The following is a 13,161-nucleotide window of genomic DNA, read 5'->3' as shown; positions in this document are numbered from 1 at the left end:
ATGTTAGATTTTCATTCATGAGAGAGGTGTTAAGAAGGCCTCCGTTCATTCATAAGCCTCAGGCCACTGAAGGAGCATTGTGTAGTGTTGGCAGAACACATGCTTTGGCCATCCAGATTTTCACCATCTGGGGGTTGGCTCATTTAACAGAATCCACATTATAAGACATATTTGACATTATTTGGGTCTGTTGCTTACAACTGGGGAAGGCACTGACTTCTGTGTAACTGATCTTCAGAATAGCATTCTAAGAAGTATTTATGGTAATATAAAACCTATATTGCTGTGGGGATTATAGAGAAACTACAAAGAAATTTTCAGTAGAACTGAGCTCTGTAGCAGTTAGCACTAAGAAACACATTCATTTTTAAAACACTGTGTTCTACAAATTTAATACAGTAAAATTAGCTTGTCCTTTAACACAGGAATGTAAGAAGCACTCTAGGAGGTTCTTTTTTTTTTTTTTTCACTTTATTAACTTCTTTTATTGGTACATTGTAGGTATACAACACAATTACATTTCTCATTGGGAATTGTGCCTTTACATAATGCATCTTGGTTCTTTTTTTGCACTTTATTAAATTCTTTTATTGGTACATTGTAGGTATACAACACAATTACATTTCTCATTGGGAATTGTACCTTTACATAATGCATCTTGGTTCTTATTTTTTCCCCATTCCTAGCCCTCCCTTCACCCCCTCCACCCTTCCCTATTTACAAAGACTTTATTTCCATTTTTTCCATTTCTCATCATTTTTCCTTTCCCTTCTTTCGTTTCCCCTGCCCCTCCCACTACCCCTACCCCTTTGGACCTTTTCTTCCTATTTTACATTATCGGTTATTCATTCTAATCATTGGTACATTTTAGGTATACAATATAATGACATTCATCATTGGAAATGTGGACCTTTACATAGTCTCTCTTGGTTCTTATTTTTCAACCTTGCCCAGCCCTCCCTTCAACCCCTCCATTCCTCCCTATTTACAAAGATTTTGTTCCTATTTTTCCATTTTCTCATATTAATTCCATTCCCTTCTATCCTTTCCCCTAGCCCTCCCATCTCCTTCCCCTTTGCCCCTTTTCTTCCTATTTCACATTACCTATTATACATTTTAGTCCTTATTTACACTTTCAGTTTCTCACACCAGAGAAACTATTTGGTATTTATACATGTGTGTCCTATTTATTTCACTTAAGAGTATCGCCTCATTGTGCATCCATTTAGCTATAAATGTCTCTAATTTCTCATTTTTTATGGCTGAGTAGTACTCCATTTTATAAAAAAAACACATTTTCTTTATCCAGTCTCCAGTTGATGGGCATTTGGGCTGTTTTCAAGTTTTAGCTATCACAAACTGTGCTGCAATGAACATGGGCACACATATATCACTGTGGTATGATTCTTTTAATTCTTTGGGGAAGATCCCCAGCAGTGGAATAGCGGGGTCAAATGGAACTTCCAGTCCTAGTTCTTTGAGGTATCTCCATACTGATTTCCACAGTGGTTGCACCAGTCTACACTCCCACCAGCAGTGGAGCAGGGTTCCTCTTTCCCCACAGCCCCACCAGCATTTGTTATTGGTTGATTTCATGATAGTAGCCATTCTTTCTGGAGTGAAGTGGAATCTCAGCATTGTTTTCATTTGCATCATCTAGGAGATTCTATGAGTAAATTGTTTAGCTCGGATTCAGGATCTGATAGAGGTATGCGTAGATCCATTTCGAGGTAGGCTGGTCAGCTACAGGATGTACCTTCCAAAGATAATTTTTCATGAACCTCAACACAGTTACCCAGTATGACCACCAGCTACAGATAACCAAACCTTTTTTGTAAGAAGATTGCAATATTCATTTTCTAATAATTTTTATTACAAGAGCCAGATAACCAATATAAAAGTGCTTTAGTAGATTGACAGTTGGAAAAAGTGGGTCTGAATCAGCCACCCATGATTTTAAAAGTGTAATGTAACCACTGTTCAAATTCTAGCATATTTCTTGTTCGATGTGTTTCTTATGCATGACTTTTTGTGGCTTTGTTTTTATATTACAGGGTATGTATAATTAGGTGCCTTTTTTTATTTTACCCTCTTAATAGTATCAGAAGCAGTTTTCCCTATGACTCCCAAACATCTCTCCAGACTGTCCAAAACCCACTTTTATATTTAGCCATCCAACCTTCTATGTTAATCACTTCCATAGATGTCTTAGTTATTGTACAATATACTTTTTTTTGTACAATGTACTTTTAACAAAGCACTGTTGAAAATATGCATATTTACTTCAATCTTATTACTGTACTTCATGCTATTTTGTATAAACTTTGATGATAACAGCAGACATGTATCAAGCATTGGCATAGGATATCTTGTTTAATCCTACAAGATACTATTACTATTTCCATTCAGCAGATAAGTGGAAAACTGAGATCACACAGCCAGGAAATGGCAAGGTTTAGTTTTGAATCCTGCTTGCCTGTCTTGATCTCTGATGCTTCTTGTGATGGGTCCCTGAGTTTTTGTTTTTTAAGATTTGAGATCAAAAGTATTTGAGTCCATACTCCTAGGGGAATCTTTTAGTCTCTATGGCTAATTTAGTTTCTGGGCCCCATCCATTTGATTTTCTGTAGTCATAGCAATCAAAATGGCAAACAGCATTTTCATCATTTAATAAGAATGGTGTGCTTTTAAAAATTTTAAATGTTTACACTTCTTTCTAGAGGTGGTCATGTAAGCTACAGCTGGACATAGGGCTATAGTCTTTAGAAGGACATGTGAATTGACCTCCAGCTTCTTTTCCTGGATTTTAACTATGCATGTGCACTGAGTATCTTGACTTACTGGAGTTATCAAAATTAATCTTACATTGAATTAAAAAGCAGATCTCATTTACTTATATCCATTTGTTTTCCAGGTCACGGAACAAAAAACCAAAGGTAAGGTTTTTTTCCCCCTTTTAACCCATAAGAACCTTTTGTGTTTAGATTTCACACTGTTGCTGACTCAGCCCCCAATCTACTCAAAAGAGTAGGTGTAGAGTAATTTAAGGTGTCTTGTTTGTAGTCATTGAAAAGCAGTAATGACAAATTAAAAGTACTTGTGTTAGTGTTTCTAGTTGGCTTTAAATTTGTTAAGAGGGAAAAAAGTAAATATTTCATTTTAAAACTATGTGAGTCATGATTTTGAACTGAACCTTTTTAAGTTTTTGTAGAACAGTTATAAAACATCACCTTTTCATTTTAGATAAGAACTACAGAGTGCTTGCATTAAGTCTGAAATTGGAATGTGACACCTAGAAAGTTCACACTATCTTCTGAGATAGAACCTAGAATATACTTTTTTAAAAGACAATACATTTTGAGTAGGTTAACTCTGTATGATGTGTTAAATAGTGTGATAATGTTGTAAACAAAAGCATGTGACCTCCATGTCGTGCTCAACCTAAGGGTGCATGTCTTTTCAGTTCTTTCTCTGTTAATTTAAAAATTTTTTATTGGTATGTGTTTGTGATACATAATAATTTGTTTGGGGGAACGGATATGTATATATGGTATCTTGATCATTTTCTATCCTATTACTTTTTTTTTGGTACCAGGAATCAAACTCAGGTCCTTGCACTTGCACAGCAGGCAGCGAAACCACTGAGCTAAATCCCTGGCCATATCCTATTACTTTTTTTTTTTGCTACCAGGGATCGAACTCAGGTTCTTGCGCTTGTGCAGAAGGCGGCGAAACCACTGAGCTAAATCCCCGGCCCCATAGCCTGTTACTTTTGATTATATAGTTTTACCTGGTAGCTGTCATACTTTTAATCAATTTTCCTTAAGAATGAGATAGTTCCTGTTGCTGACATGGGCATACATGCACATACATACTCACCCACATATGTTGTTGTAAATTAGGCATGCATTAGAATAACAGCCTAGACCTTGACAATCCCAGGCTATGTCCCCTAACAGATGTATTTTGAAAAGCTTCATGGATAACCCTAGAACATAAAGACCACTGCCCTGGATGTGAATGATAACTTGGGAGAGAATAAGGGTGATGAGGAGAGGTCCAGGCTTGATGGAAAGCCCTGTAATGATTGGTTTCTTCCTTTGTTTTGTTGGACTGCCAGGCCAAAGCATGTCACAAAGTGATAGAAGGATTAATACAAGATAGTGCTGGTTTCTTAGGAAACATAGTTATGGAAACATTCTCAGATAAGTAGATAATACTATAATGTATTTTTAATCAAAAGACATTTCAAAGCTGGCCATGGCAGCACACACTTATAATCCCAGCATTCTGGGAGTCTAAGGCAGGAAGATCACAAGTTCAAGTCCCCCTTGGGCAATTTAGCAACTGTCTCAAAGTAAAAAGATAAAACGGGCTGAGATGTAGCTCACTAGTACTGGGTTTGATCCCTAGTAACATACACACGTGCATGCGCGCACGCACGCGCACACACACGCACACACACACATTTCAAACTGGGTCTGATACTGCACACCTATAATCCCAGCTATTGGAGAGGCTGAAGCAGGACTGCCAGCCTGGGAGACTCAGCAAGACCGTATTTCAAAATAAAAAGAGCTAATGATGTAACTCTGTAGGATGACTCTGGGTTCAACCCCCAGTACCACCAAAACAACAAAAAGACATTTTACAGAAGAGTATAGCTTGAAATTTTGTAGTAACTTAGAAAGTAAACAGAGAAACCATTGTTAGTTAAAATTCTCTTAATTAATTAGAGAAGATAATGTTCTCCCCTTGTTCATTCAGCTAGTTTCCAGCCCAAAAATAGGCTTTCTTTTGGACTTACCTTTGTAAATCACTTGATTGAAATATAAACTATGCTTTTACTATGGTAACAGTGTTATTTATAGTGGTACAGTGTCCGTATTATGGGACTTTTTGATTTATAGAGACAGTAGATGAGAAAATTGATGTTTCCTGGGTAGCTTAGGTTCTGTGGTTGCTGAAACATGCATGGTATTTGAGTTCCTGTGCCTGGCCAAAAGTCTAATGTTCATGAAGCCAAGTTTTAGTTATCCTGTAGAACCAAGTTACTCCTATTTCTGTTGGAAAACAAAATCTATCAGACATTCTTTCGCAAAGTGGGTGGGTTTAATTTTTTGGTTTTTGGCAATCTGTTCCAAATTATATTCCTCTTCTACCAGAGTCTTAAAAATAAAACTTAATTAGGGGCCAGGGATTTAGCTCAGTGGTTTCACCGCCTGCTGTGCAAGCGCAAGGACCCAAGTTCGATCCCCGGCACCCCAAAAAAAAAAAAAAACCAACAACAAAATAAAACTTAATTTCTGCTCACTACCAAATTTCCCTTCCATTTAGGGTCCTTTTTATGCCTGCCATAGATGGAATACTGCTTTACAGTCCCCATGTTCTCCTTGTCCCCCACCCCCTCAATCCCAGAGTAAAGTCAAATAATCCTAAAGTGAGCTGAGAGCCTGTTCCAGGTCTCCTAAAGAATATACATGTTAGAACCAGGAAAGAGACAGAAAATAACAATAAAAATTGTCACTGAGGTTTGTTAGGCTGTAAATAACCTTGGCCTTTCTAGGTTTTTTGTTTTTGTTTTGCCACTTCTTCATCTTTGTTGGGTACTCTACATGTTGTTCTTTTCTTCCCTCAGCGAACATTTTTCTGGGTCTGATTCTCTACCCAAAGTGGTATTTTCTTCAAGTTGTTTCCCCTAAACTCTGAACCTACCCCTCTTTCCCCAGCAGACCCTATAAGAAAAAAAGAAAAGACTGTGCTGATGCCCAAGTCTTGGGTTGTGCAGAGGACTGAAGTAAGCTTTTTCTGTATTTCAGAGAAAAAAAAATGGATTCATCATATCTTCCTTTATTTTCCATCATTAAAAAAGAAAAGGAGAAATCTGGGCATAGAATAGGACAGGGATTTCGGGTGGAGGTTCTGTGATGGCACAGACTAGAGCTGGGCCTGCTACTCAAGCAGCAGAAGAAAAAACACCTTAGGCAGAAGCTCAGATCCTCCTATTCCGTATTAGAATCAAAAGTTTTGAAGAATTGATATAACAGATTAGATTTAACAAGTTGAAATTTAACAGGATGAAGAATAAGATTAGAGTTAAGAAGTTGAAATGCATAGACTATGTAATGGAAGAATTTGGCTATAGCAGTTTAGCCTTATCAAAAGGTGTTGATTAGGGTGATGGTTGGCTTAATAAGAGTTATCGGTATGAAATGACTGGTTTATAGAAACTAACATATCCTTAAGCTGCATTCGTAGAAAAGCAGTATCCAGGATGGAAATTACAGATCCTGTAATGGGCACCACACTATGGGAAGGACCAGAGAGTAACCTCGTGGACCACATGCACTTTGGGCCAGGGTGGTCATGAAATTTGTCACCCCAGGAAGGTTTAAACCCCAGGCAGGCTTCCCATCTTGAGAACCTAAGGTATTGTCCCTAAAAATGTGCAAGGCTCTTGTGCCTCACATTTCACATTTCCATAGTAAATATCTGATGTAAGTTTTGTTCAGTGACACTTATCCTGACCCCAAGTCCCAAGGGTGAGTCAAAGCAATAGGGCAGCAACCCTACAACTTACAACCCAGTGTAAGTTAAAATCTTTAGATATTGTGGTTCAAAGCAATAAATCATAACCTTGTCTCTTTGTCCCAGTGGCACCCACCTGAAGGATAGCACTTCCCATCAGTACATCTGAGGTTATGCACCAGTGCAGTCCATTGGCTGCAATTCTGTCTTCTGAACTTATTCCAGAGGCATATTGCAGTCACTGTGTGGTGATGGCCGAAATAACCTGGAGTCTGCTCAGTTTACTAATATTGGAAGGGTTGTCCCCCACATAAATCATTTATGAATTACTTCCAGCTCCTTACACCTTGTAGAAATGCCTGTATGTTCTGATACAATCGTGGGCACCCACTTGTTCAGAAACAGAACTGGCTGCCTCTGAGAGTAAAAGAATGTGAGGTATTCTAAGCTAAGTGCTCAGATAGATAGTGAGCACCAACATAGTCCAGATGGGAAGCAATGAAGACTGCCTGGTTGAGAGTCATGGTGATAGAGGGGTTCTTGTGCATGTTGGGGCAGGGGCAGATTGAGGAGTCTTAGATAGATGATGTTAGGGTGCTAACCTGAGCACAGTTGAGTCATGACTTCATGCATTGTGCTAGGGAAAGGGAACGGTTAAAGAGATCTGTGTTGGAGACAGTAAATCACACAACTGCTAGTTAAAACTTCAGCATTAGAAAGTTTATGCTAAAGTAACTTAAGTTTGGGAAGGGTGCAGGCCTCACCCTCACATTTTGTTTTTTGTTAACCATATCTGCCCTCGGTTTTGTTTTGGGTTTTGCTTTTGTTTCTGTTATTTGCTATGTTGCCCAGGTCAGCCTCAAGTTCACTATCTTCCTGCCTCAGCTTCCTGAGTAGTTGAAACTGCTGGCACCTGCCACTATGCACAGCTACATTTTTTTTTAAAGACACACCTCATAGCCAGTTTCTGCCTCCATTTTACAGGTATGATTAAGAAGATAGTCAAAAGCAGGGATTGCCAACTGTGCTCCAAATCTGATTCGCCACCTGTTTTTGTACTGCTTGTGAGCTAAGAATATTCTTTATATGTTTCAGTTTTGGAGGAAAAAAGAACAGTATATGATAGGAAAGTTCATATTTCAGTATCTGTAAATAAAATTTTATTACAACACAGCCACACTCTGTTTACACATTGTCTATGGCTGCCTTCACTCTACAAGTGTAGAGTTGAATTGTTTCAATGAAGACCTTAAGGCCAGTGAAGCCTAAATATTTACTATCTGGCCCTTTACAGAAAGCTTGCTGACCCCCGATCCAGAGTATGAGAAGCGCACAAAGTATGAGAGAGGAAGAGCTAAAGAGGTAGCCAGAGTGGGTCTCTCACAGAGAGGGAGTGACTGACCAATACTGGCAGAAGCTGCAGACAAATTGAAGATGCAAAGGTCCAGCGAGTGTCCATTAGCCTGGCAGTGAAGACTGCTATCAACTTAATAAGAGAGAAATGTTGAGGGCAAAAGCCAGAGTAGCTTGGGGTTGAGGAGTGTATGGAAGGTAAAGAGATGGAGACAGTGCGTAGAAGCCCATGGAGCATTGTTCAGCACTGCAGCTGTTCATTGTGGGTCAGTGGGCTTGAGATGTTCAGTTTGTTAGCCCACAGTGGTATCTGCTCTAGACCTTATTTGTATTTTTACTGTACTTTAAAAACATCTCTGGGCGATTTTTTGTTATTGCTGTTCCATCAGTAGAGTTAAAGGAAAGAGTAATTTGTATTGTACCTGTGCAGTTGTTGGATTCAGTATGCATGTGTACTAAAAAAAAATTCAGAAGCTTGCCTTTTTCAGAAATTTCTTAAAGAATACTTTTAACTGAAAAGTTCTTACTGATGTTTGTCAGGAATGGGGCAGTTAAGTTCAGACTGTAAGATAGAATAGTGTAAGATAAAGAGCATGGGGAAGGGGAAAGTTTCAGTCATTAGAGGATACAGTATAATGCTTTTTAGAAGTAAGTTGAGTAGAAATTAGAAAATAAGATACCCAGTATTTTCCTCCAGTGTTTATATTTCCCTGTGATACCGAGGCCATGTTTAATGCCACAGACTTTTCCTCTGGAAAATAAGAAATTATGGCCTCATTTTGAATAGCTCATCTTTAGAAATTAACCTGCAAATCATTAATATGTGGAAAAGAGAGGGCCTCCAAAGTAACACTTTCACGTGTATGATAATTTCTTCTGTCATCTTGACATTGTGGAACATTTCGAAGTGTATACACTAATTTTTTATTTAAACATGGTGATTCTGACGTCTTAGTTTTAGAGTTAGAGAATCAGGTTGGATCACGCCTAACAGCTGTGTTGCTCTTCAATAAATGTCAAGAATTTTGATTGACCTTTGTATGTTTAAAGTTCTTGAATTAAGAGAGAAATGTAACGAAAGAAATAGAATAAGAATCCAGGATCCATTTAGGTCCTGAAACACATTAGCCTATGGCTCACATGGTCCTGTGGGCTTTTCTGACTGTGCCCCAGAAGTTGTTTAAATGACTGATCTCCCAGAACAGCACCATAGTAGAGGAAAGTGGTTGATAATGACACCCCTACCCTTTTGATAGCACTGGAGATTGAACCCAGGACCTTCACAGTGAGCTACATCCTCAGACTGGGCTCAAACTTGTAGTCCTCCCACCTCTGCCTCCCAGAATGCTGGGATTTCAGGTGTGCACCACATGCCCAGTGCATGTTTCCATTTTTAAGTGATTTTATAATTTATAATTTGTTTATAATCTTGTCTGTGATATAGTGGGAAAGTGCCCTGAGGAACTTGTCCAAGGAATCCTGCACAGTATATGATGCCCATAGGTTCATTTTATTGAAATGATACCGTGGATGTTGTAAATTTAGTCAAACTGGTATTTGGCCTTCAGCAGTTTAAGCTGCTTTTTGTTTCTTTCTTTCTTTTAGAAAAATGAGTTAAAGCATGTAGCCAGCCTTGTTAATGTAAAGTGAAGATTCGAGCCCTCTTATAGAAGGGCAAGCTCATAGAAACATTACTCCTTCCATCCTAAAAATAAATTGGGAAGAATCCACCCAGCTGTTGCCAGCTTCTTGCATATTCTCATAATAAGAGAAAAGAGCATTGGCAGTGTCATGTGGAATCTTCCAGAAACAGATGGGAAAGTGATCCTAAATAATCGTCATTCATTTACGTATTATTTGCCCATCAGCTGCTAGAGGTCCTACAGAGGCTACTATATAAGTATTAGACTGTGGCTAACTTCATAAGTTTCATGTCTGTTCTGCTTATCAGATTGTGGGTCCTCTGGCCTCCCACTCCTTCCTGACTGGGAAGCCAGTACCCTTAGCCTTGCAGTTGGCTAAGGGTAGACATAGGGGTTGCCTGGATCTTGCTTCATGCATCTTTTCGTCTGTCACTCAATATTCACTAGTGGTCTGTGGTGCAATAGATTGGGCCCCTGATTTCTGATGATGTATCTCTCTCCTCATAAAGGAGCCAGTTAAATGAAAACATGCTGGCCCAGCATCATTTCAGCAGTCAAAGCAGTCCTGCCACTAGAGCTGGTCCCAGCATTATTCTGGGTAGCAGGGATTTGGGCCTCAGATTATTTCTGTAATACTGCCAGCCTCTGTTTGCTGGCAGATTTTCTTGGAAAGGGTAGTGGTTTTTTTTTTGAGGATGAAAGAGGGAGGTGCAGATCTACAGAGAACCTCTATGGGTTGAGGGGTCCCACAGAGTATGGCTTCATGGTGGTTCTTCATGTTCTCATGCTGTCTGTAAGGTAAAGTTGTATTATTTAAAGTAAATAGGAAACATATCTGCATTTTGAAATTTTTGTATTAATTAAAATAAAAATTTGGAGGGTAAAAGCTAAAAGATATATGTCATTTCTAATGCTTATACAGAGTGCCGAGCAAGACTTTGAGTTCAGGCAGCTGTAGGAACCAAAGTCAAGTGGAGCTCTATGATTCTTCAGGCCTGAGATTCCTCAAAGGTGTCTGCTGTATGCCAGGCCCTAAGATGAATGATGGTCCCTGGCTTGAGAGAATTGGGGCCAGTTTAAGAGAGGGGCTGTAACTGGATTATTTTGATATAACCTGGTAAATTTAGTGGTGGTGAAATATAGACAGAAGGACAGAGGGAGTGTTAAGCCCAGGGACCACAAGTGTGAGCCTAAGAGGCCTACCATGGACCTGCTGGCAGCCTTCATGGGAATTAACTCTGCTGTTCATTTAGTGGAGTGAATAATGGTTGTTGCTTCCCCCTCCCCTTAATCAATGGGATGTAACTCTATGATCTTGCTCTCTTTGAATCACCACTGCCTGCTACTCCTTAACCCTGTCTTCAGGAATTTGGGAAGATTGTTTCCTTTGAGAGTAGAGTGAAAGAATTGTCTTGTTAGAATTGGTCTCATGTAAGCTTTCTTAACGATTTTTAGAAAAATGTGTTTGTTCTCAAAGACTTTCTCAACCCTTTCTTTCAGTGCCCGAAGTGACGAAACCAAGTTTAAGCCAACCAACGGCCGCCAGCCCAATTGGCAGCTCTCCATCGCCACCAGTCAATGGTGGCAACAATGCCAAAAGGGTGGCAGTGCCGAACGGACAACCGCCAAGCGCCGCCCGCTACATGCCTCGGGAGGTGCCTCCGCGATTCCGTTGCCAGCAGGACCACAAAGTGTTACTAAAACGTGGACAGCCCCCTCCACCGTCCTGCATGCTCCTTGGGGGCGGGGCAGGGCCTCCTCCCTGCACAGCACCTGGAGCAAACCCAAACAACGCACAAGTGTCAGGAACGCTGCTGCAGAGTGAGAGTGGGACTGCACCAGGTAAGGTACCAGCATCGTGGGCTGTGCACAGCAGCTCTAAAGGCAGACTCCATTGTAAAGTCCACAAAACCCATTGATTTTCTAGATTTTTGGGATCATTCAGAAGATGAGAGAGGATCCCAGGATGAAATGTGCATGGATGCCTCTCTGAAGCTGGGCTTTAGGGTCCTGAACTGTGCTCCTGGTAGAGAGGCTTATGCTAGCTGCTGTCAGGCCTTTCATTGCTTCACTAAATAGTATTATTCTGTAGTTGTACACTATATTTTTAAATAATCAGTGTTTCTTTTGAGGGTTCTGGATTTTGAGTTTTGTTAAACACTGTGATGTACACATAATGTCACTGATGAGATGCTTTATTTTGGGGCCGAGGATGTAGCTCTGGTGCTGAGGGGTCCTGAGTACCTGGTACCCTCACCGCCACCCCCCAAAAAAGATGCTTTATTTCAACTCTCATCTTGACCAAAGAATTGCCTAGAAAATTCTGTCACTTCTTCATTGTGTGTGGAGTAAAGACAGAAGAAAACCTAGCGGTGACACAGGTCGCATGCAGCAATAACTCTACTTAAGAGTCTTCCCTGTAGGAGTTGGCAGACAAGGCTCAGGGTGTACAGGGAAAGGCCTCATAGCCCTTCCTGCCTGGCCCTTGGTGACCACTTGCAAAAGGAAGCATGTAAGGGGAAAGTCTTGTTGCATTTCAGCAGCCATGTATAGCCAGACCTAAGCAGGCACATGGTGACTTGCTGTGAGTCATGCTCTTGTTTACAGTTAAAACCACAGAGCCCTTTAAATTTCCAGAGTTTGGGATTCTGTGCCTCTTCATCTTTACACAGCTCTACAGAATACTTTTTTCAACTTCATGTTGATTTAAAGCTTTCTAGTTAAAGGAGCTAAAATACATTTAGAAGAAATTATCTCATTAAAAAATCATCCCCCCACACACACCAAATGTGGTAAATTACACCAAAATATATCTGAGCTTGACTGGTTTATCAGAGTAAGCTCCTGGGGGAACAATTCTTGCCCATGTGCCCCAACGTCCAGCTCATTGGGCACTCATCATTCACCAGATGCTTACTGAGCACCACTGTAGTGGCCACTGTGTGGATTTGACACATTAGCAAGATAGGGTCTCCAACAAAGAGGCACTACATGGGGAGGAAAGATGTGATCAGAATGCTATAGCCCTGGGAAAAAGGCTCTAGACAGGGAAAGCTTATTTTTAGGTGATGAGTTCAAAAGCAGCTTCATGGAAGAAATGACACTTGAACTAGGCCCAGAAAGGGGTAAATTTCACTGTGTGAATTCAGGAGGAAAAAAGAGGTGCCAGCGTGGAATGATGCCAGGGTAAGAAGGCACATCCACATAGAATGACATCTACATAGAAAGTTATAGATTAGAAGAAGGTGGTTGGCCCTGGGTCATAGAGCATGTTGCTCAAATGCCAGGCCAAGGAGTTTAGCTTTGTTCTTGTGCATTAAGAAACTGTTAAAAGGCTGTGACAGCAGTGACAGAATCAAAAATATGTTTCAGAGAAATGACTGCTGTCAGCTGTATTAGAGAAGCTTTAAGATACAGAGCAAGCCGGGCACAGTGGTGCACACCTGTAATACCAGCACTCAGGAGGCTGAGGCCAGAGGATCGCCAAGAGTTCGAGGACAGCCTGGGCTACATAGTGAGTTCAGGGCCAGCTTGAATTATATAGGGAAACTTTGCCTCAAAAAAAAACAACAAAAAAGATACAGAGCAAGTTGAGGGCACTATTGCATTTGTCTCAGGATACAAGAAGGTCCTTCTC

General features: G+C 40.3%; 1 protein-coding gene across 16 annotated transcripts in view; it reads left to right on the top strand.

The window, feature by feature from the left end:
- The window catches only part of Tnrc6b (trinucleotide repeat containing adaptor 6B), a 255,688-nt gene that overhangs the window by 180,570 nt on the left and 61,957 nt on the right, over positions 1–13,161 (top strand). For 14 of the 16 annotated variants that reach the window (XM_013072451.3, XM_013072455.3, XM_013072454.3 and 11 more), the window contains 2 exons: positions 2,915–2,936; positions 11,025–11,366. In XM_013072451.3, coding sequence (XP_012927905.1) covers positions 2,915–2,936; positions 11,025–11,366 — 364 coding nt within the window. Of the gene's footprint in view, positions 1–2,912; positions 2,937–5,729; positions 5,798–11,024; positions 11,367–13,161 lie in introns of those variants that run through there. The other 2 variants (XM_087213432.1, XM_013072460.3) reach the window with 2 other exon arrangements.

The sequence above is a fragment of the Heterocephalus glaber genome, unplaced genomic scaffold (assembly GCF_053883595.1).
Source record: "Heterocephalus glaber isolate CG9 unplaced genomic scaffold, H.glaber_assembly_v1.0 deba00001444, whole genome shotgun sequence".
In the NCBI taxonomy this organism is placed as follows: Eukaryota; Metazoa; Chordata; class Mammalia; order Rodentia; family Bathyergidae; genus Heterocephalus; species Heterocephalus glaber.
Note: the sequence above shows the minus strand (reverse complement) of the source record. Positions and strands in the feature narration are given on the sequence as shown.